At 37.7% G+C, this 21799-nt stretch overlaps 1 protein-coding gene across 9 annotated transcripts in view; it reads right to left on the bottom strand.

Moving 5' to 3' along the window:
- FRYL (FRY like transcription coactivator) overlaps nt 1-21799 on the bottom strand; it is a 272435-nt gene that overhangs the window by 92585 nt on the left and 158051 nt on the right. For 6 of the 9 annotated variants that reach the window (XM_019829525.3, XM_019829524.3, XM_045056397.1 and 3 more), the window contains 12 exons: nt 21031-21132; nt 17958-18002; nt 15468-15571; nt 15165-15273; nt 13316-13402; nt 10310-10481; nt 9723-9855; nt 6719-6826; nt 3511-3748; nt 2214-2399; nt 1866-1952; nt 467-735 (listed from right to left, as the gene is read on the bottom strand). In XM_019829525.3, the coding sequence (XP_019685084.1) occupies nt 467-735; nt 1866-1952; nt 2214-2399; nt 3511-3748; nt 6719-6826; nt 9723-9855; nt 10310-10481; nt 13316-13402; nt 15165-15273; nt 15468-15571; nt 17958-18002; nt 21031-21132 (1640 nt within the window). The remainder of the gene's footprint in view (nt 1-466; nt 736-1865; nt 1953-2213; nt 2400-3510; nt 3749-6718; nt 6827-9722; nt 9856-10309; nt 10482-13315; nt 13403-15164; nt 15274-15467; nt 15572-17957; nt 18003-21030; nt 21133-21799) is intronic. The other 3 variants (XM_045056399.1, XM_045056400.1, XM_045056401.1) reach the window with 1 other exon arrangement.

The following is a 21799-nucleotide window of genomic DNA, read 5'->3' as shown; positions in this document are numbered from 1 at the left end:
ACATCATCAGTTATTCCAAATCTTTGCCATTATCCCCAAAGCCATCATCACTAATCCCTGTCAGCAGATGACTTCCTTATAATGTCATCAGGAAAAGTAAGGTCACTGTGCTTGGTGTCTCTTCACTTTGCACCCTTCCTCTATACGCTCATCTGTATCCAGATCCACACTCCTCTCCAGATCCTCTGCTCCTTAATTCTTCAGTACAGATTCATCAGACACATACTATGCACCAAGCACTGTGCTATTAAGTGAACCAACAATTTGGTGAGACTGAATTACATGAAAAGGATGAAGGGATTATGAGACTACATCCTGTACATCTTTCGTCTCCCCCCCTTATACATCAGTCCGTATGGCAGGTTATTTACTTGTGGAATTTCCAACTTGTACAACTTTTCAAATACGTACTTATAAAAACTGACAGTCTACACATTCTAAAATTTACACTAGGAAAACAACTTACTTTATATCAACCTGTGGGGACAATAACTGAAGTCTTGTGTATGCAAACATCCAAGCATAGCTCACAGCTGTACAGCAGTGTTTGGGAAGGTTTTCTTGCTTTAAAAAACTGGAGAGACTTATAATCCATGGGTCTTGGCCTTGGGTCACATGTGCAAATACCCATATGTGTGATGGGCTGATCACATCAAACTGGTGGCTGATAGGAGAAGAGTTCCATTCTGCTAATGTCTGTAAATCTATCGAGCTAGGGCAATACAGCAAAGTAGTCTGCGTAGAGAAAACAGCAAAGGATTATCGCACATTTCCATAAGTTTCAGAGTTTTGCCATATGGATTGCATTAAACTCTAAGTGGCCTCTTGGTAGTTTCTAGAACAGAGGTAATAATGAGGTCCAAGAAAGGTTTAAGGGGGTAGTGAATTCCTGAAATTGCATATAAAGTTTTTTTGTGTGTACGTGTGTACATGGGTTTTTCTGGAGAAAGATTCCAGAGGTTTTATTAGTCTCAAAAGGATCCATGAACCAAAAAGGTGAAGAACCACAACTTACATAATTCATATATGAATAATCAACTTTCGTGGGCATACTAAAACTAAGAGGGAACTGAAAAATGGACCATTAACTTTATGCTGACATGCCCTATATATGCACAGGCAGAAGAGACAGGAAAACAGACTCCTCTCCAGAGGTACATATTCTTAAATATTTGTTCAATGATAATTCCAAGCTATTATACTGAAGAGATAAAGATTTACCTTCAGAGCAACTTATGTGTCATTCAAACAACAACAAAGTCTTAAACTGAACAGAGGTCCAATTCACTCTATCATTCAACAGATATTTACAAAAATACCCATTATAAGCCAGGCATGGCTTTAGGCATGAGAAGAGTCATTCATTATTCTTTTTGTTGGCATAAATCGTAGTTAATAATCTAAAGCAGAATGCTTTAAACTGAAAAGATTTATAATCGATCTCTTAGGTTTATAAAATTGTATTACTATCTCCCTTGGTTATACATTAAGTTGTGAATTATAAGAGCTAAGTGTTACACTCAAAGCCCAGAAACCTTGTCCATGTGTTCCAAACAGGAACAAAAAAGAAACTTCAAGTAGTAAAGTTTGATGGTTATTTTTATGTCCATCTTGAAATCTTAACGTAAGACCTTTGTAAAAAAAAAAAAAAAAAAAAAAAAAATCAAGCCCAGCTAAGAAAGTTTAGTTGCATTTGCTAACAAAGTGTTTTTCTCCATCTTAATGAGTCAAATTAATTATCACTTGGGCATAAAATACTCTTCAATGCATTATATTTGTAAAGGAAATTCACGTATGCATGTATGTATGTATGTATGTCTAAAGTTCCAAGGCAAGACTGAATAGCATGAAATCATGACAGTTACCTGATCAGCTCCAGTGAGATGTATGAAGCTCTCAAGAATGGATGGGCTCAGCCTGTCCATCACATCTATGGCTAATTCATCATCACCCTATAAAAAAGTGAGCACATGTCTAAAAATATTTAGGAATGATTAAGAAAAGCCAAACCTAAGAAAACATAAAAAAACGGCACATCAGCACTATTTGTTACAAATGGAATTGAAGGCAGCCGGCTTAGTTTAGACCAGGTCAAAAAGCCTTTGTTACTTTGTTATAAGTTAAGTTATGCCTGCATGGTAGCAACAGAATGAACAAAAGAATAGTTTTTATGTACTTTCATTAGATAATTAAATGATATACCTAAATCTTACCTTAGGTATTTCCAAAAGTGCAAACAAAGCCCGTATTTCTCTAAGGACACTGACAGCTAATCTCCTAGTCGCAGGTCGACTGCTACAGAGAATGACAAGTGCAAACCCTTCGACCACATGGAATACGTTGGAATACGGGCTCCTTTCCAGAGGAGGGGGATGAGAAGCTCCATTAGCCACACCATGCTTGAAAAATAAAAAGAAGTTAAAAATCAAACAAAAGAGTATGTGTAGACATTCCAGTATAACCATTAAAGAATAAACCAAATTATATACATTATAGCTATAGATCTGCCTCAGCTCAAGTAACTTAAATAATATTTAATTCACAAAAATGTAACACCGCAGGGGCACCTGGGTGGCTCAGTCGGTTGAGCTTTCGACTTCAGCTCAGGTGATGATCTCGTGGTTTGGTTCATGAGCTTGGGCCCCACATTGGGCTCGCTGCTGTCAGTGCAGAGCCCGCTTTGGATCCTCTGTTACCCTCTCTCTGACCCTCCCCTGCTCATCCTCTCTCTCTCTCTCTCTCTCTCAAAAATAAACATTAAAAAAAATGTAACAGTGTACACAGAGATAAAAAGCTTTTTAACTGGCAGTCTAAATATGAATTGTGTATGGAGCTTCTGGCATTCTCTGGTTACTTTGTAAACTTGGAGCTGACACTGTTAATCACTCTTGGCCTAACACTTCTATGTGGAAAATGAAGGGACTGAATTGGGACAATTTGAACTCAAAGTGTAGACTAGCAGCATGGCATCACCTAGGAGCTTGTTGGAAATAGGGGTTCTTGGGCTTCTCTCCATGCTCACTGAAGGCTGCGAGCTAGATTGATTTAGATGATCCTGCTCTAAAATTCCAAGGTTCTAGGGCAATATGTTATATAGATCAAGAAGCTGAGTACCTTTCATGGTAAAGGAGCAGACAAACCACATATGTGAAGCAGGGACTAGTACCATGGGTAAAACAATCAAATAACTCAAATGAAATACTCCCCAAAATTGTTATATCAGCTTTAAATATACTGGAAACAACCTAAACATAAGCTAGAATTGCCTCTACTCTCTGTGTTCATTCAGAACCAACTGTTACGAAAGGAAGAGGGTTGGAAAGGTTGGACACACGGACACTATATTTAACATCTGAACTGCAGGGAGGTTTAGTTTAGGGATTATAAGACTTCGAAAGCAAACAAAACCGATCAAATGTTTAGTTTGCAAGAAATCAATAGCTATTAACATGACTGTTGGTCAGTTACCACTGACCACATACAAAGGGACAAAACAAAAGACTCTGGTACCTGGGAGTCCTGGTTTTTGTTGTGCATTTGGGTTGCCTGTTTCCACTGATTTATTAATTGTACCAACATCTTTACAGCATTATCAAGAAGCGTGGGATGGACATCAGTCACTTCACGAACAATAAAATAAACAAATCCTGAAAGAACATCCTCCCGCCAATCTGGAAAATCAAGCATTAGTGCCTGCAGGGTATTGAAAGCCAGAGCACGTAGTTCTTCATCCATATGAATTGTGAGCCTACCAAGAACAAAATTCCATTAGCAAACCTCAGAACCTTCCACGTAGTTTCATCATCTAAAACCTAAAACTAAGAACTTAAAAAAAGATGTCCTCCTCCCTGGTTTGTAAGAAGTAGGAGGATGGGAACCAATGTTCCCTTTTTTTTGTATATTCACCCTTAGGTTATTCTCGTGTTTAAATTCACCTATGAATCTATTAATATTGGTGTTTTTAAAAAACTTCAGGAAAGTTTGATCATAATGAAAATGCACTTGAAAAAATACAGATCAGCATATCAGAATTACATTTTAAAAATTCTTTAATCCTTAAAATGCTGTATGTTTTCTTGTAATCAAAAATTATATCTGCTCATATAATATCTAAGCATTATTTCACATTTATGTAGTCCTTTACTATCACTGGAAAGAACATGATTTGTCTCTGTCCTTTTCATGCTGCTGAGGTTATAGTTAAACTGTAAGATAGCCGATTGTGAACAAGAAAATAGAATAAACCCAGATGAAATCAAGTTAACGGAGATAATTCTTGAAGGTGAGCATGAGAGTAAATTTGCAGTAATATAAATGGAGTGCACCTGAGGGGAAAAAGGTTGCTCTAACACGGAAGTCCCTAAAGGGAGTTTAAATCTAAGCAAATTAGAGAAGAGGCTGTATAAAATTACCTTTTAGAGATACCAAAACAATCGGAGGACATGAACATAATATGAGCTAATGGGTTTTACCAGAACATAAAGAAAACGATCAACAAGAAAACCATAAAAGATGGCCCCAGTAGTGAAGCTACCAATATGTAATACTCTGTGAGCAGGAGTTTCTGATTTGGGGCTGAACAGGATTACTTTAGCGCCTGACCATCAAAACACATGCATCAATGTTGGAAACAGCTTGAACGAGTAAGGTTAATAGGTGATATTAAGCATGTGCCACAACTACATGCTTAGGAAGCTTCCTAAGCTTCTCCTAAGAGGAGAAAAGCCATGTGCTTTAGGTGGAAGGAGATGTCACAGTCTTCACCCTGCTGAACTCAATTCTGGTCTTCACAAAGCCAAGCTTCAACCGGCAATGAGACCGAAGAGAAAACTTACTACAGCTAGACAGACTTGCAGTTAGCCCCCTGAAGGGGCAGCAGTGAGGGCAGCACATCAGAGCCATCACAGGGGATCAGATTAAGGATCTCTAGCCCAGCGTTCTGTCTCGGATAGCGGCACCAAGGGAGGTACTGTGGAGGCACAGTGACTGTCTCCACGATGCTGACTTGAAAGGTAATTTCAACATCCCTTAAATCTTCATGCGCATCTTACACCTATCTGTGTAACTCAGGCTATGTATGCATGAGTTCACCACTGTGTAGAGAACAACAGGGTGGCCTGGCTAATTTAAGACAGAGGAATTAACTTTCCTTAGACATAGCATACAGGTCTACAAATGCAAATCTTTGTTTTGCTTACTTGCTTTAAAAACCAAACAAAAACAAGATTTAGACAATGCAATTCCAAATGATCAGAATGGGGGACAAAAGAGAGCAGAACGCAGAATCTTCCTTTCTGCTGAAGTAAGCTAATTAGTTAATTAATATCACAGGAAAAGGATGCAAAGTAAATCAAGTTGCAAAGCTGTCATTTACTGTTCAGATGTTTGCTCCCTTCACCAGGCTCCTCCATCCCTGACCCTTGTAGAGGGAGTTTCATTTTGGCGGGGGGATACGGGACCATTAAGCCACAAATGTGCAGGCCAGTTAAATTAGGGCGAGTAGAAAGAGTGCAACTGAGTGAGAGCTGTTTACTGTTTTCCCAAGAATAACATTACAAATCATTACACCTCTTTTCCTTCCCTAATGCTGACATGAACTTTGCAACCCTTCAATTCACAGCAAAAAATTAAGAGAGTGCAAAGGGATGAATTTATCTCATGGTGTAAAATCTCCAAGTAACTCCTTTTCTCTCCTCGTCATCCTGAATGGAGACAAATGCCATTCTGTATGTCGATGGCAACCTACAAAGGTTGAGAACAGGATAGTGATGGCTGTGTGCGGTGCTAGGTGTTTTCGCAGAGGAGGTCAAAGGGGTTGCTAGAGAAGTCTATTAACTGTTCACGGCGAATTTAACTTAAGTCCGTGGTAAGTGCTTGGCAGGGAGTAAACATCTTTCAGTACAGTCAAGTATCACTGCTGTGTGACAGTCATTACACCTGGCTTTTCACTTAGAGTGGGGGCAAGCAGACCATGGCTCAAGGGCCAGAATGTATGAGGCACATGGGAACACGGTCACACCCCCTCCTTTCCATGAGGTCCGTGGCTGTTTTTGCCCTGCACTGCAGAGAGGAGCAGCTGTGATGCTGACCATATGACCTGCAAATCCTAAAATAGTCACTAGGTCATCCTTACAGAAGCGGCTTGCTGACCCCTTACCTACGGAATCCCTACGTACATCGACAAAGCAGCTTCCAACAAGCCTTCCCCTCAACTTAGAATTAGCTTTGGAAGCAAGTATTTACATCTGGTTGTCAGGTTATTTCTTACTCTATAAAGCTATGACAAACCCAACAGAGGAAACAGAAGCAAACACTTGAACCCTGCGGGCTCCACAATAGGAAAAATAAGTGAAAACGAGCTATAGAAATGGCTTCAAGAGTTAACACGGCAGTTAACTGCCTAATGGGCATCACCACACATCTATTCGGGAATAACATGTTATCGAAATCCTAAGAAACACACTAGAAGGAAAGATAGGAAATCGAAAAGTAGGATTTGTAGAGAGGAATCCAAAAGAACTTTAAAAGTTAAAAATGAGTGGGGAGAATGTGTTCACAAAACACAAAAGACACAATGCAAGTTTAGAAAGTGGATCAAGTAAAGTACCGAACGTGTCCTTATTACTCTGTTAGTGACAACAGTAACAGGAGTGTATTCGAAGTTTAAAGGGATTGAAAGAGGTAAAAATTAACATAGCAAAGAGTGATTCTCAGTTACCTTGCTAACAATTCAATGAGGTCAGTTCTGCTCATACCATCAGGAATCAGCCTTGGAATAGCAGCAACACAAGTCCTAAACAAATCAATTTTGGGTTTTCTTTCCCCTCTGAAAAATATACAACAGGATTTAATACGCTTATTACATATGTTAGGCAATGAAAGCAAACTTGGAAAAATAATTACAGAAAGTAGGAGTCCCCTCCCCCTAAAAAAGTTTGATGTATTTACTATAAAAAAGAATTCATACAAACCCAGCAAATAATTATCAGTTTATAAATAGACAAAAGAATAAAGAGATAACAGGAAAGAAAATATAGCTAGCAAGCAAAAAGATTTTCAATAATTAGAAAACTACAGAAATGATTATGTTTAAATAATAAATTGTATTTAAGTAAATTATGTGGAATACAATTATTTTAAATTAAATTAAATTAATATATAACCTTGAATAAAGAATATTTAAAATTTTTTTCATGTTTTATTTATTTTTGACAGAGAGAGAGAGAGAGCGAGCATGAGCAGGGGAGGGGCAGAGAGACAGGGAGACACAGAATCTGAAGCAGGCTCCAGGCTCTGAGCTGTCAGCACAGAGCCCGACGCGGGGCTTGAACCCACAGACACGAGATCATGACCCAAGCCGAAGTCAGATGCTCAACCAACTGAGCCACCCAGGCGCCCAAATAAAGACTATTTAATTACTAAATCATAATAAGTAACAATGAGATTATTAAATAACCAAGTATTGGTTATTTTAGGAACCTATAAAATTAATTAAAAAAATTTTTTTTGAGAGAGAGAGAGAGAGAGAGAGAGAGAGAGAGTGAGCAAGCAGGGGAGGGGCAGAGGAAGAGGGAGAGAGAATCTTGGCAGGCTCTGCACTCAGCATGGAGCCCAGGGTGGGGCTCTGCTTCACAACCAGGAGATCATGATCTGAGCCGAAATTGAGTCAGACATTTAACCAACTGAGCCACCCAGGTGCCCCAACAAAAATAATTTTTTTCGGGGCGCCTGGGTGGCGCAGTCGGTTGAGCGTCCGACTTCAGCCAGGTCACGATCTCGCGGTCCGGGAGTTCGAGCCCCGCGTCGGGCTCTGGGCTGATGATGGCTCAGAGCCTGGAGCCTGTTTCCGATTCTGTGTCTCCCTCTCTCTCTGCCCCTCCCCCGTTCATGCTCTGTCTCTCTCTGTCCCAAAAATAAATAAACGTTGAAAAAAAAAATAATTTTTTTCATTTATTATTATACATTAATGAGGGTCTTAAAAAAGACATTCTCATATTCTATTGTTGGTATTGTCTGTTCTTTTCATTTTATTTTCAGAATACACACACACACACACACACAAATACACATATTTAAATGTTTACAGAATTAATGTCAATTTTGAAAATCTTGGCTCCTCCAGAGGCTTGATACAATTTATTTCTACTATATTTTCTTCTAGTTATTCAATGATTTTTTTAATTTTTACTTTAAATATCTAATCTCTTAACACCCTGGTTTTTGTTTTTATTTTGGTCTATATTTCAAGATGAGGATCTTAGTTTATTTTATCCAAATTGTTCTTAAGGTGGGCTAAAAAATTCTCATGTAGAAAAGAATTTGGACGTTTAACGTACTGGGGTCAGTATTCTTTATAGTGGCAAAAGACTTGCTACCTACTCTTAGAGATTTTATATAGTCAGTGTTCTCTTCAGATGGTTCCAATATGCATGAATTTCAGTTCCAACGAGTTGATTAAATAATACCAGTTTCCCTGCAAATCACTATGTGATGTGCATCATAATCCCTGACTAATTGTGTCACTTTGTTTTTTTTAAGTTTTATTTATTAAAGTAATCTCTACACCCAGCATGGGGCTCGAACTCAAGACCCCGAGACCAAGAATCGTTTGCTCTTCCACCTGAGCCAGCCAGGCACCCCAATCACGTCACTTTTCCCAAGTCTGTTGTGATTGGTCACTGCACATTTGTTACTTGTTCACACAGACAGCAAAGTGTAACTATGTTGCCTCCTGGTCTCCAGCGATAAAACTCAGGTGATACTTTGCAAACATGGATAATCAAGGGAAGAAACTGGCCCATAAAGACTAAAGTGCAGCAGAGAAAGGAAAAGTGATACCCCTGTGAGTGAAATTCGAATGAAACTTTACAGGAGGTACAGAGGAAAGAGCCCATGCACACAGCCAGAGGAGCCCAGGGAGGGCAGACTCATTCACACAGTAAGGAAGTGGTTGTGACGTAGATTTTCCAGAGGAAGTGATGCAGAGGGGGAAAAAAAATGTCAACACTGGAGAAGTTCTCGGAGACATTAGTAGACGCTAGTATACAATAACTGTATATTAGTTAAATTGAGAGATCAAATATCCGGTTTGGTGTTCTAAAACCTGTGATGTGGACATTAATATCGAAAAAAAAAAAATGTCCTGCCTTATTACAGGATGTGTGGATACTGACTAGCAAATAAAACAAGTTACTGCCATATAATCAATACATCCTCCCGAGGAGAAAGTCCCTAACATCAAGGAAAAAAGATGCCGGACGGCAAGCAGCGACAAGCCTGGTGACCCGGGGGCCTGAGGCCCTGTCTTGAAAACACTACTCCCGTTATTCCCCTCTGTACCTTTTGTTACCAGGAGATTTTCACGTTTTCTTTTTTGTTTATTAGGGTTCTGGAAATTAAGAGTAAGTGTTTGACTTAATAAGACAACTACATCCACACATATCAAGGGTAACTCGGATTTATCTATCGGTCATGGAATGAGTATAGGGCCTCGTCACTGACAGCTAAACAGATCCAGGATGACTTCTGCTACTTATGCTAGTTTGATAGCACTTTGAAGAATACAACTGAGCAGGCGGAAGGATTTGCTATATCAACACCCGCAGCAGGGAGCAATATGGGACAGCCGCAAAGGAGAGAGTAAGGGAGCAAGCAAGAATCAATCACGTGTGCCCTTTTATGAAAACCGAAATGGCAACGAAGGGAAAGAGCTTCCTACGTACGTAATCATATCTTCAGGCTCCTTATTGGACATCTGCACGCTGGTCATACACATTGGTCTCCCAACTTCTTTGTCCAAATGTCTGAGAATGCTATCTAATGCTTTTCTCACTTGAGGATAGTACACTGACATTCCTAGAGAAAAAACCGTCACGGTTACAAAATGTCAGAAATTAGATAAAGAACAGTCATACTTACTTCCCATAAAAAATAAAAGCCTATCTTTAAATGGCATCAGCTTATTGGTGTCACCAAGGAAAGGAATTTCAACTGTGATACACTCTTCTCCCTAACGATCATCGTTAGTGTACTGGACAGAATATATAAAACTTAAGCACGGAACTAAAATTACTTTGAAGGAAGTACAAAAGGCAGTGAACAGCATCATGTAAGAAAATAAAGACCAAACTGGAAGACTCTTCATATGAAAACTCAGAGGTATTATCAAACCTGTATTCATTTTTCTATCACTCTCTACTGGAATAACCACACTAGACAAATATATTCATTTTAGATTTGATCATAAATGTTTCCAAAGGAATATTAAATTGTATCACAAAGCAAATTGTCTGGCTGAGTTAACACCAACCTATGACTTTTGCTTCCTCGTCCGTCAAAGTTTTATTGAGAAAAATTTTCTTTACACGGAGAGTGTTTCCTGAGGGAAGGATGACCCCTGTTGTTGGCATCGGTGGCTCTCCGTCCTTCTGCTGCAAACTGTCTGCTATTACAAGGAAGACTCTCAGGCCTATGTTCATTCTCTTCAGGAAAAAAAAAGTTTCAGAATGAAATCAGAAGGTCAGAAAATATCCTTTTCTCTTGTTAAAAACACCTTGTCAATTAACACTGGGGGGGGGCGCGGGGGGGGGGCAGGAAGGCCCGGGAGGACAACCAACCTTTCTGCCCAACATTGTTTAACTAGTTGAGGCATCACAATTTGTTTTACTATCAAATTCCCAAATGCCGTCCCTTCACTTGAGGTCAACTGGCTCTCCTATTCTCTATAAAGCTTATTTCAAACCTCTTCCTTCCTTCCTTCCTTCCTTCCTTCCTTCCTTCCTTCCTTCCTTCCTTCCTTCCTTCCTTCCTTCCTTCCTCAGCAGTCCTACCCTCCTACCATCCCCTCCCCTCTCTAGGCGGATGACAGATCTCCTACTTCACACAAAGAAAAAAACCATCAACTGTCCTCAGTCTCTCACTATGGTAACTAACACCTCTTCTCCCTCTCCTTTGATCTTATGACAGTCTTAGGGGGCACTGGACTTCCTGGTTGTTAGAATTCCATTTGCTCTCGGGGCGCCTGGGTGGCGCAGTCGGTTAAGCGTCCGACTTCAGCCAGGTCACGATCTCGCGGTCCGTGAGTTCGAGCCCCGTGTCGGGCTCTGGGCTGATGGCTCAGAGCCTGGAGCCTGTTTCCGATTCTGTGTCTCCCTCTCTCTCTGCCCCTCCCCCGTTCATGCTCTGTCTCTCTCTGTCCCAAAAATAAATAAATGTTGAAAAAAAAAATTAAAAAAAAAAGAATTCCATTTGCTCTTGCTTTCCCGGGAATGGGAATGGTACACCACCAATGACCCCTTCTCTTGCTTGTGTCTTCAACATTTCCTTTCCACCGGGGACATTCTGTTACCTGCTGTTAGCTATGCTCATCTTAATGAAGCAAGTCCCCCCCCCCGCCCCATAATGTTTTCCTGAGGCAACTCTCACTTATCAGTGACCATTCTGCTCAAAAGAGTGGTCGGTTTGCCTGCAGCCTGTTTGACCTTTCAGCAGCACAGGACTGTCAACTATTCCTTCTCTTCCTGAAACACTTCCTTCCTCTGATTCATCTGTGCCATGGCTGGCTGAGTCATCTCTGCTGGCACTTCAGGTTTGGCCTCCTTTAGCCGCGGGGCCAATGTTAGACTGCTTCAAGACGAGGTCTTCGGCTACCGTCTCCTCTCCTCATGTTTTCTCTCCCAAAGCAACTTCATGCATCTACATGGCTTCAGTTAGCACCCACACCACATCACCTGTCAATTTTAAGCCTCATTTCTCTGAACTCGGACCCTCAGACCCACTTGACATCTCTACCTGGATGTCAAAAAGATGTCTCAGGTTTGACTCATTCAAGCCAAATGTACTTTCCCCTCAAACAAGGTCCCTTCTCAATGTTTCTTTTCTCGGTTGGCACTCTTCTCTCCATCTGCACCACCACTGTCTCCACCCAAGCTGCCATTTTTTCTGACCTACGCCAGTGGTCTCTAAGGTAGGTGTGTGCATCCCCATGGATGTGCAAGATAGCTCGCTGGAATACAGGAAGACAATAAAACTTTTATTTATGGTTTTTTTTTTTTAATTTAAATAAGATTAAGATTTTAAGCCTCCCTCATCTTTATATACAACATAGTACTGGTGCCCTCCCTCAGTCTAAACATCACATGGTCATGTCACATAGTCACAGAAAACATCTTGAAGAAGTGGGAAAGCTCCATAATGTACTGGGTTTCACAGAAGGACCCGCACGTACTCATTCTTTTGGTGTGTTGCAATTTGCTTGTGTTTGATTAAATGGATTAATGGATAATTTTTTTTCTGGCTTTAAATAAACTAGCTCTCGCAAGCTTAAAAAGATTCTGAAGAGAAAATGGAGACTGACGATAATACTAACGGAGTAAGCCCACGGAAAAGAACAACAAAACACAGAACTCCCACTCTTTTACTCCTAGCGTAAGAGCTTCAGTGAGGGAAAAAATTATATTCAGAAATAAATTTATTCAATGGGAGAAGACGTTTTTGAAAATGGATGTTCAAGAAAATCTCATTACATGATTTTGACGCTGGAAACCACATTCAGTGTATCATCTATAAAAACACTCATTTCTCATTTCTGCTCACTGTATATACCTAGAAATAATTATTCATGTATCTTAAAAATCCTACAAACGAAAAGCTTCAACAACTTTCCAACTTCTTTGTTAACTACATAAATGTATGTTTTAGGATTTGATTATGAGAAGGACCAGCACAGTAATTTTAAAGAAATAAAGAGATAACCTTTTTATATTCTCCAATGTTACTTGCAAAATCTTTTGAACAATCTAAAAATGTAATGTCTAATGAGTGAGTTAGGGTTTACTAAGTGAATAACAGGGCCACAGAAGTAGGAAATATTTAATATTTAATTCTTTCACCTTTTTATTTTTATCAGTCTCCCTCTGGGGAAAAGGATTTTTGCCCATGTTGTCTCTCACACCTACAACAGTGCCTGACACATTTTTGGTGCTCAATAAATGTAAAGTAAATGATATTTATTTTTAAAAATCTGATACTGATATTAATAAATGAAACCTGAGCTCATGTCACAACCTTAGAAGTCAGCTACGCTGACTCATCTGGAAAACATCCTCCCTTGATAATTTTTCACCCTACTTGAAACTACTGCTGAAATTGAGTTGGCTATCAAAAAGGTGAAATAATTGGTCCTAGATCATCACACTAGTAATTATAAGTAAAGCTTCTAACTAGAGATTTGAGCTTGAGAGTTCTGATTCCAGAAACTGCTCTAAAAAAAAGTTTAAATAAAAAGATTTTGAGATAGGATAATAATTTTTTTTACCTCTGGATTAATGGTGAAAGTTTTAGTAGATTTTCCAACACTGAGAAGATCAAATATTATTTCTTTCATTGCAAAATCCAAACGTTCCTAGAAAAAAATAGCAATCAAGACATCTTTATAACTTTCTACTACTATATGTTGGGTATCATGTTAAGAATCATACATTTAATGGCACCAGGTTTGTATCCGTAAGATCTAGGTGGACAAAAGAAAAATACGTATGAATTAAGATTTAAAAAAAAAATGACTATAAATATATTATTTCTCAAATGATTTAATGCCCCAACAAACAGGATAAACATCTTAAACATTCATTTAGCAAAATCATATTCAAAAATCTAAGTGAAGAAATTCCCAGAATGATGGCAAAAGGGAGTCCCGAAACAACAGGCATGCGGCAGGCCTAGCGAGCGGTGAGTTCACACAGGGACGGTAAGAATAGGTCTCCAGGAAGGAAATCTCCAAGGAAAAAGAAGACCAGTAAGATTAGCTGATGTCTGAGAGGAGTTACATAGTTTTCATGGAGTGTTGGTATAAGGTGATTAATCCAAGGGGGCGGACAAGATCCAAGGGCAAGAGAAAGGAAAGAGATGTGAGCCAATGGCAGAAGTTTTGTAAATACTAGATCTTTTTCTTTTTTAATGTTTGTTTGTTTGTTTGTTTATTTATTATTTATTTATTTATTTCGAGATTTTGAGAGAGAGAGAGAGAGAGAGAGAGAGAGAGGAGGAAGGACAGAGAGAGAGATGGAGGGAGAGAATCCCAAGCATGCTGTCAGCTCAGCCCCCAACATGGGGCTCGAACTCACAAACTGTGAGATCATGACCTGAGCTGAAATCAAGAGTCACATGATCAACCGACTGAGCCACCCAGGCACCCCACTAAACACTAGATCTAAAGCACAGTTTGCTTTCATTCACCTTACTGACACATTTATATCCATCCAATTATCATTAGTTCTGGGCTGCCGTAAATAGAAATGTATTCATTTTGTTTAAATATTCCTTATTTCTTTACTGTTAAAAATAACATTACAGATCATCGAAATTGTCACAGTTTTAGTTCAAAGAGACCACAATGAATATTCTGGAATCAAAGCATTTTCCTTAGCTGATGAAGTAACCTTACCTATGCTTCTTCCAGGGCTGATGTCCCCAAAGGGAATGTGACCAAAACCCTGGATCTGCTTGCTCAGCACCTGTTTAATCCCCTTCTAATAAACCTTCCTTTACTAGCAGAGACTAGAAAGCTAAAATTGTATTTCTCAGAATGCCTCAGAGCAGTGGGCTTCAGGATGTGATTTAGACCCTATCAACTGGTATACTCATGTGAGTCTTTGGGAACTGACGTATAGGAGGAAGAGGAGGAGGACAGGAAGGAAGGAATCCTCTACTAGTGGGGACCATGGCAGCAGCAGGATTCTGAAAGAACTGTGATGACTTCCTAATTTGGCAGCTTTTTGTCTATGGCAGAGGCCACAGCTACCTCGATAGCCCAATTCTGCAATTTCCTCTTAGTCATCCGTAGTCCTACCAGTGATTCGATTCTGTGAACCATCTATATTCCTTCAAAGCTCCCTTTGGGTTCAACTAGCTACTGTGGATTCTAGTATCTGTACCTAAGAAACTAGATGAATGCATGAGAAAACAATTTGCCAAAAACCTTTGGAGATACTCAGGAAGTAATTAGTCAATGGAGCAACAGCAGGACTGAGAAGTACTTCCTTGACCCTTCCTAAATTAAGTGCTCCACCTGTGGGTCCCCTTTGAGTTCTGTTATCACGCTTTTAGATGTGTAACAAATTTTAAAACTCCAAATTACTTCAGTTATTATGAGGTAAGGCACTTACCTGAGCAATGAACTGGATAATCTTCACAAATATATTGAGAGGTGTATCACGAGGAACCACACTACGTGAACCTTTCGGAAAAAGTGCTGACACTATGCTCATAAGACGACTATGAAAAAAAAAAAAAAAGACTGAGTCATAAAGAGATAATGACATCAACAAACATTCTTCCTATTCTTCATAAGAGGTCAAGAAAATGCATTCTCCTTCTCAAGGTCTTTATAAAATGTTAACTATAATGTCATCAGTGTGATTTTTTTACCAAGATCTTTATAAAATCCATTTTAATGCAAAGACACTCACCTCTGAGTTACAGTGTTGCTTTCACATTTTATTCTAATTACATAAACCCACAACAATCTATACAAAGATTCCAGTGCAACTCGAGACATTTTAGGATCTTTATTCTGTTCAAAAACAAGAGAGAATAAAAAATAAACTTATTAAACTACTTGCAATCATTTAAGATTAAATACAGTCTCTGCCAACAACTAAAAGCCCTTATCCCACTCCTCTCTGTATTCAATCTAAAGCAGGTTTAAATATGTAAATATACGTTCGGTATATAGTAAGTACAGAAAGCTGAGAGGTAATTCCGAGCCATTCCTTTAGTAAAAATATCAGAAGGATATTCATACTTGAAAGAACTCCTATCTTATACACACATCAACCTACTTGGCAGTAAACGGTTCACACAATATTGACATCATGATAGAAGGATTCCTTATCTTTGGAGCAATTCACTGCAGTCCAAACTTAGTTAAAACTTAGGCCACCAAAGGTTATTATGGGTACTTGCATTTATGAAATAACGCAAACTATTGCTGAGTGATTATCCTTACAAGAGGGACTACGGAACAGCAAGGACTCTGAAGTCAGGAATGACTGGCCACACCTCATCTTTGGGGGCACTTTTATACCGCTTGGTACCACAATTTCCTCACCTTTAAAAATGGAGATAAAATGGTACCTACCTCACACATTAAGGAAGTTTTTGTGTGAAAAACACTCGGAACACTGCTGGCACATGTTAAATGCTCCATAAATGTTAGTTGTTATACCTTTAAATTTTACTTAGACATTACTTAAATTATTATCATTTAGAATAAGAAAATTATTTCATTTCAATCACAACTTGATCAGCAAACTTTTTCTTCATACCACTTATTATAAAAAGTAAGGTTCTCAGATGACCGGTCATGTAATGAGATTTAATGCTGAATTTTGAAAATGTAGCTCATGGTCAACTTTATTAGGAGAAATTCTTTGTGTATGTTGATTGGTTGTAGGATGCACTGACTGTCATAAATCAGCATTCATTTAATTTAGTTTGGGGGATTTCTTATTGTTGAGTAATTATTTTATATACAGCAACAAACAAAACAGAGTTTTAAAATTCTAAGTAATTTAGCCATTCTATTTTACTTTTTCTTGAGAAATAGAAAAATGGACAACTATGTATGATTAAAAGCAATACAAAAAGATAACAAATGACAAGTAAAAGAAACAGAGCGATCAGAAAATAGAATTTTGCACATCTATGTGAAGAATTGATAGAATTAAGAATGGAATACCAATTGTTCTGCTGGTCAGTGTCTCAACATCAGTCCCTACTTCTATTGCCAAATCATAACGATTCCAAATTTCAAATACACTCCCCAAGTAGTTATTCATTACTAATGTAACTAAGGTAACATATAAAGTAGTAAGTAATGTGTGCAGGTTACTCGTAACAGCCAAGCTTTTTATAGTACTTTCTTTTCTATCACGTAACTTTTTTTTCTGTCATTTAAATGCAAGATATCAGGTATCAAAAAATGTTCAATTAGTTTGATGTACATTCCAAATAGTATTTTCACATTAAATTATATTTTCAAAATACAACTGATACAAATTAATACATGTTATATATTAAAAATATTTAAGTCCAATTCCACATAAAAATGTCTTCATATAAATGGTTAATAAAGTATTTTGGATTATTTTACGTGAAGGGCTGAGATATCTAGAATGAAAAAAACTTGATTTTCAAACTTTCCAAGGTGGACTCCTATGTTTACAAAGCAGACTTATTCTACACTGAACAAAGCCGAAACTAAGATGAAAAATGATACATCAATTATTGTGTATTCAGCCACTGAAATGCTGTCAAACATGTCTGAATTATAAAAACATCCTAAAATGATCTGAGCCTTACCCAAAGAGTAGATAATTCCCCAGTCACCATTTTGGTATAATACAAATAAGCAGATTGTTACATACATTAGAATCCAATAAACATTTGATATGTCCAGTATGTTCCTTGGCCGCAATCATTTTAATGTATCTTTCCCTTTTTTCTACCATGAACCAAACCCAAAATACTTTGCTTAAAATCCAAACCAACAGGAGACAAGTTTTAAAAAGTCATGCATCAAAAATCATACTTAAAATCTAAGCTGTCTCCTTAATTGCATCGGAAAATGTTTTTTTTTTTTTTAATTTCGTCTATAACAGTGTCACTAATGTAATGTTACTTAAACAACAAATTAAACAGGATATTTTAAAATGGAGGATTTTGGTTAAGAATCAACATTCATGATCACTTGTAGCTCGTAAATTCATCTTCTTGGGATGACATTAATATTAAACATGTACAGTGTCCCTGCTGTGTGCTAGTCTTCTTTTACAAGAGGAGAAGTGGGCTGGAATAAATACATTAGACATTCAATGCAACAATGGGTAAAGAAAAAAAAAAGCCACACTTAAAGGAGATAAAGCAATATTTTACTTTGTAACATCAACACAACTCACCTGGAGTGTTTCTATTTGTTTTCTGATACTGTTGTTAGATGGCATCTAAATAAAGCAATGTGAGACAGCAAACATAAACATGAGACACAGCACATGCATGTTAGATGAAAATAAGCACAAAACAAGACAGCTCTTCACCAAGGCCTCTATTTAGAAGAAATTTGAAATTTCCAAGACAGTGGCCAGAAACACTAAAGGAAAAAAAAAAAAAACCCTATAACTTGGGATACATCTATATAATCCTTAAACTAAGAGAAAATATTTAAATTATTAAGTACCTAAATTTTCCTCTCAAAGCACTGCACTCGAGTTCTAGCAAGTTTGAATTTTTAGAAGAAAATAAGCATGCGCTATAGAAAACAACCTTCAAATTATTTTTATCTGAACTCCACTACTCTTATTATTTCCCCCCCACACCCCCTCTAATTATTCTTCAGAAACCTTACAATCACTTTTCACATAATAACCTCGACTGATAAAAAGATAGGGGAATAGGAAAACTACCAAATTCTGTTTAAGGACAAAAATGACAGATGTGACATCTTCTGTGAATTCAAATGGATGTTTTCTCATGCTATTTATGGGCCGATGGGGCGAAAGCCCATGTTCCGTGGTCACCACCTTCAAATACTGACATGGTAACTTTTTAAAAAGTGTACAATATTAAAGATTCTATTTGTTCTTATGACTCTGGAGAATAATGCCTTTTTTAATATCCCAGAATGACAGCCAGATATTGTCTGAAAATATCTAGTACAGCAAAACTCCTTATAGTCCATTAACAGATAGCGGGTGGATCTCAAAGGGCAAACATTATGGAGCAGAAGAGATCTAGATGCAAACCTATCTCTATCACTTTTTGGCCCCCTGACCGTGGGTTACTTATTTATCTTCTTTCAGCCTCACTTACAGTAAGAATTAAATGAGAGATTGTATTTAAGCATCTAGTATATAGAAGTATTAATAAGAATCAGCTTTAAGAAGTAATAGGTCTAGTGAGTGAAAACTTGTTACGGATTTTTTTGAAATCATGAGGTTTCTTGCATCTCAAAACAGAATCAGTTTAGGCCTTTATCTTGAACCAGTTTTTCCTGTGTGTGTGTGTGTGTGTGTGTGTGTGTGTGTGTATATGTATATGTGTGTGTGTATATATATATATATATATATATATATATAGCTATGTGTGTGTATATATATATATATATATATATATATATATATATATAGCAAATCAATTATATCTGTTGCAACAGGTAACTAGCGTCAGGTTTTTTACTGAATACTCCATGCCTTACCTCAACTCTGCAGTGTAGCCACAGTATCTAAAACTTAATAAACAGGAGCCAATTCGTAAAATTTCTGCTGAATAGAGCCTTAATGCAAGTTAAGGGTTAATGGCCAAGACAACTATATTCCAAATATTCATGCTAAGGTGGCTCTTATCTCCTTGAGCCTGGCAGAGCGACATTGCCATTAATTAAAATGGACAATATGCCAGAGATATTTAACAGGAGGTAAGGGTTCAAAGAAAACAGCATTTCAAATGAAAGCCTTAAGACAAAAAATAAAAGTTAAGGTGCTGCGAAAGAATTGCAAATATGTTAGGTGGAAACATATATATATATACAACAATTCCAACAAGCAACAGAAAAGTATGGATTGTCATGAAACAAAGCAACCTTTCAGAAAACACTTAAATGCGAGTCTGAAAATATTTTATTGAAAGTCTGGAAAATCATACTACCCAGAAAATTATCAATTCCCCCTTTTAGTACCTGTATCGGTATGAATCATCAAAATGAGGACAGAAAACAGTATAATGTAATTAATTAAATAAAGCTTATTTTCTGGTTGCATGACATAAAGAGTTTAATAAGCTTGATTTGGTCCTGGGAATTTTCATAAATAAGAAAGAGAGTATATCAAGTCTCATCCAAATATGAATAATATCAATGAGTATCTAGGAGAAAAAGAGCCAAAAATGTTTCTCAAAGACTTTTATTTTCTGTATACCTTTTTAAGTAATCAAGGCACTTTTGGAAATGATGTATAAAGTCACGGAAAAGATATATAGGATAATGTTTCTAGTGGATCATTCTCAAGGTGGGAATGAGAAGTCAAATACCACTATTTCTCAAATACCACAGTGAGCTATAGAGTCAGAGAAAAGTCATTTAATCTATCTGTGCCTCGCTCTCATTGTCTTCAAAGTATAAGGTTTCCAGTATTATCCTAACTTAGAGGAATGACAGGAAATAAGATGCCATGTCTGTCATGCTTCTAGAACTTGTAAGCAAATATTCAAATGTACTCATCTAGGCATTAAAACAGTGTTCAAATCAAGCATTTCCATGACATGCAGGTGAGGAATATTCCCATGTCCCGTGTCAGACATTAACTGAGCTCCTATCCACAGAAGGAAAGCGGATCCTGTTAGATCCTGCTAGCAGAGTATCCTGGGAAGATAAAGATCCTTCTATCTCACAGTCTTGTTTACAACACTAAAGAGAGACCGGACGTGGGCGTGCCAAATAGTGTTAGTAACAACTATCCCTTGATTCAAGTCAGAATCATTTCAGGAGATTCTGTATCCCTGTGGATCCAATATCACACTCTTAGGTTTGGGTAGCACACTTTCATCAAATGTGCTTTTAGTGACATTTCATTATCAAGGCTTTTTTCATTTTCAGACTTGAGCCAACATGACTGAATTGTCTCAAAATGAAACACAAAATAATATCCGGAGGATTCTATAAGATTAACACTCTATAACTCTAAAGGCATGTTTTTAGCACAAATATTGTTAGATCTAAGATAATATAAACAAACAGCTGTTAAAAATGTACAATTTTGCATTAAGACAAACTAAATTTTCAGTCAAACGTTGATTCATGTCAATATGTGATTCCCCACAGAAAGAATAAAGTACATTTAAGAAAAGCAATGTGATAAAGTATTACTCTTCTAATGCACCAGTAATAATGAGGGTTTTATTACATACTGTTCAATATATACGCACAAATGAATACACTACAGTCAGTATCTACAGGTCAGAAATGTGATTATGTCTTACCTTTAAATGTGACAAACAGTTCTGTAGGAAAATATGCCAGTTATTTAAAAAAAACTGTTTCTGACTGACACATAAAAGGCAGGTAATTAGTGGATAAAGAGCCTATAGGAGATAAGGAAAAGAGAATTAACATTTTTCATGAGAAAGCACAGATTTGTAAATCATATCCTCAGAAACAAAGGCAGTTTTCCCATTTGTCTTAGAAAGTATGGTCTCCTAAAGTAACGTAACAAAAAATGATAAGGGGCAAATTTTCTGTAAGAACAACTCCTCGATCTGTCTCATTGCCCTGAGTTGGAGCATGCTTTTATTTTTCCCTGGAGCCACCACTCCCTCAACGAGTACAGTGGTTAGAACACAAGCCCTGGGATCAAGCACAGACTGGCATCAAAGTTTCAGCTTTTTATTTGCCAGGCACATGACTTCAGGGTGGATATAATTAAGGGCTCCAAGGCTCCCTTTGCTAACACACGGACTGGAGAATGATAGACGGGGCTGGGAGGTTTAAAGTAAAACAATGCAAATGTAATTAGTTCAATGCCTGGCACAATAAGTGTTTATTCATTATTAGATCTCTATCTTAAGTGGTCAAATATTTGTCTAATTCTCCACACTTTCTCCAAGCTGCATAAAAATTTACAGCAAACTCCTTCAAAGTTACATGGAGCGGGTGGTTAAATCTCTGAATAGAAATGATGTCATTAGATAGACAATGGTTCCTAAGTAATCTAATACTTCTGAGTGCAATAATAATGTAAAATAAAGAAAT

Source organism: Felis catus, chromosome B1, assembly GCF_018350175.1.
Source record: "Felis catus isolate Fca126 chromosome B1, F.catus_Fca126_mat1.0, whole genome shotgun sequence".
NCBI lineage: Eukaryota > Metazoa > Chordata > Mammalia > Carnivora > Felidae > Felis > Felis catus.
The sequence above is the reverse complement of the archived record's forward strand: the minus strand, read 5'-3'. Positions and strand labels throughout refer to the sequence as shown.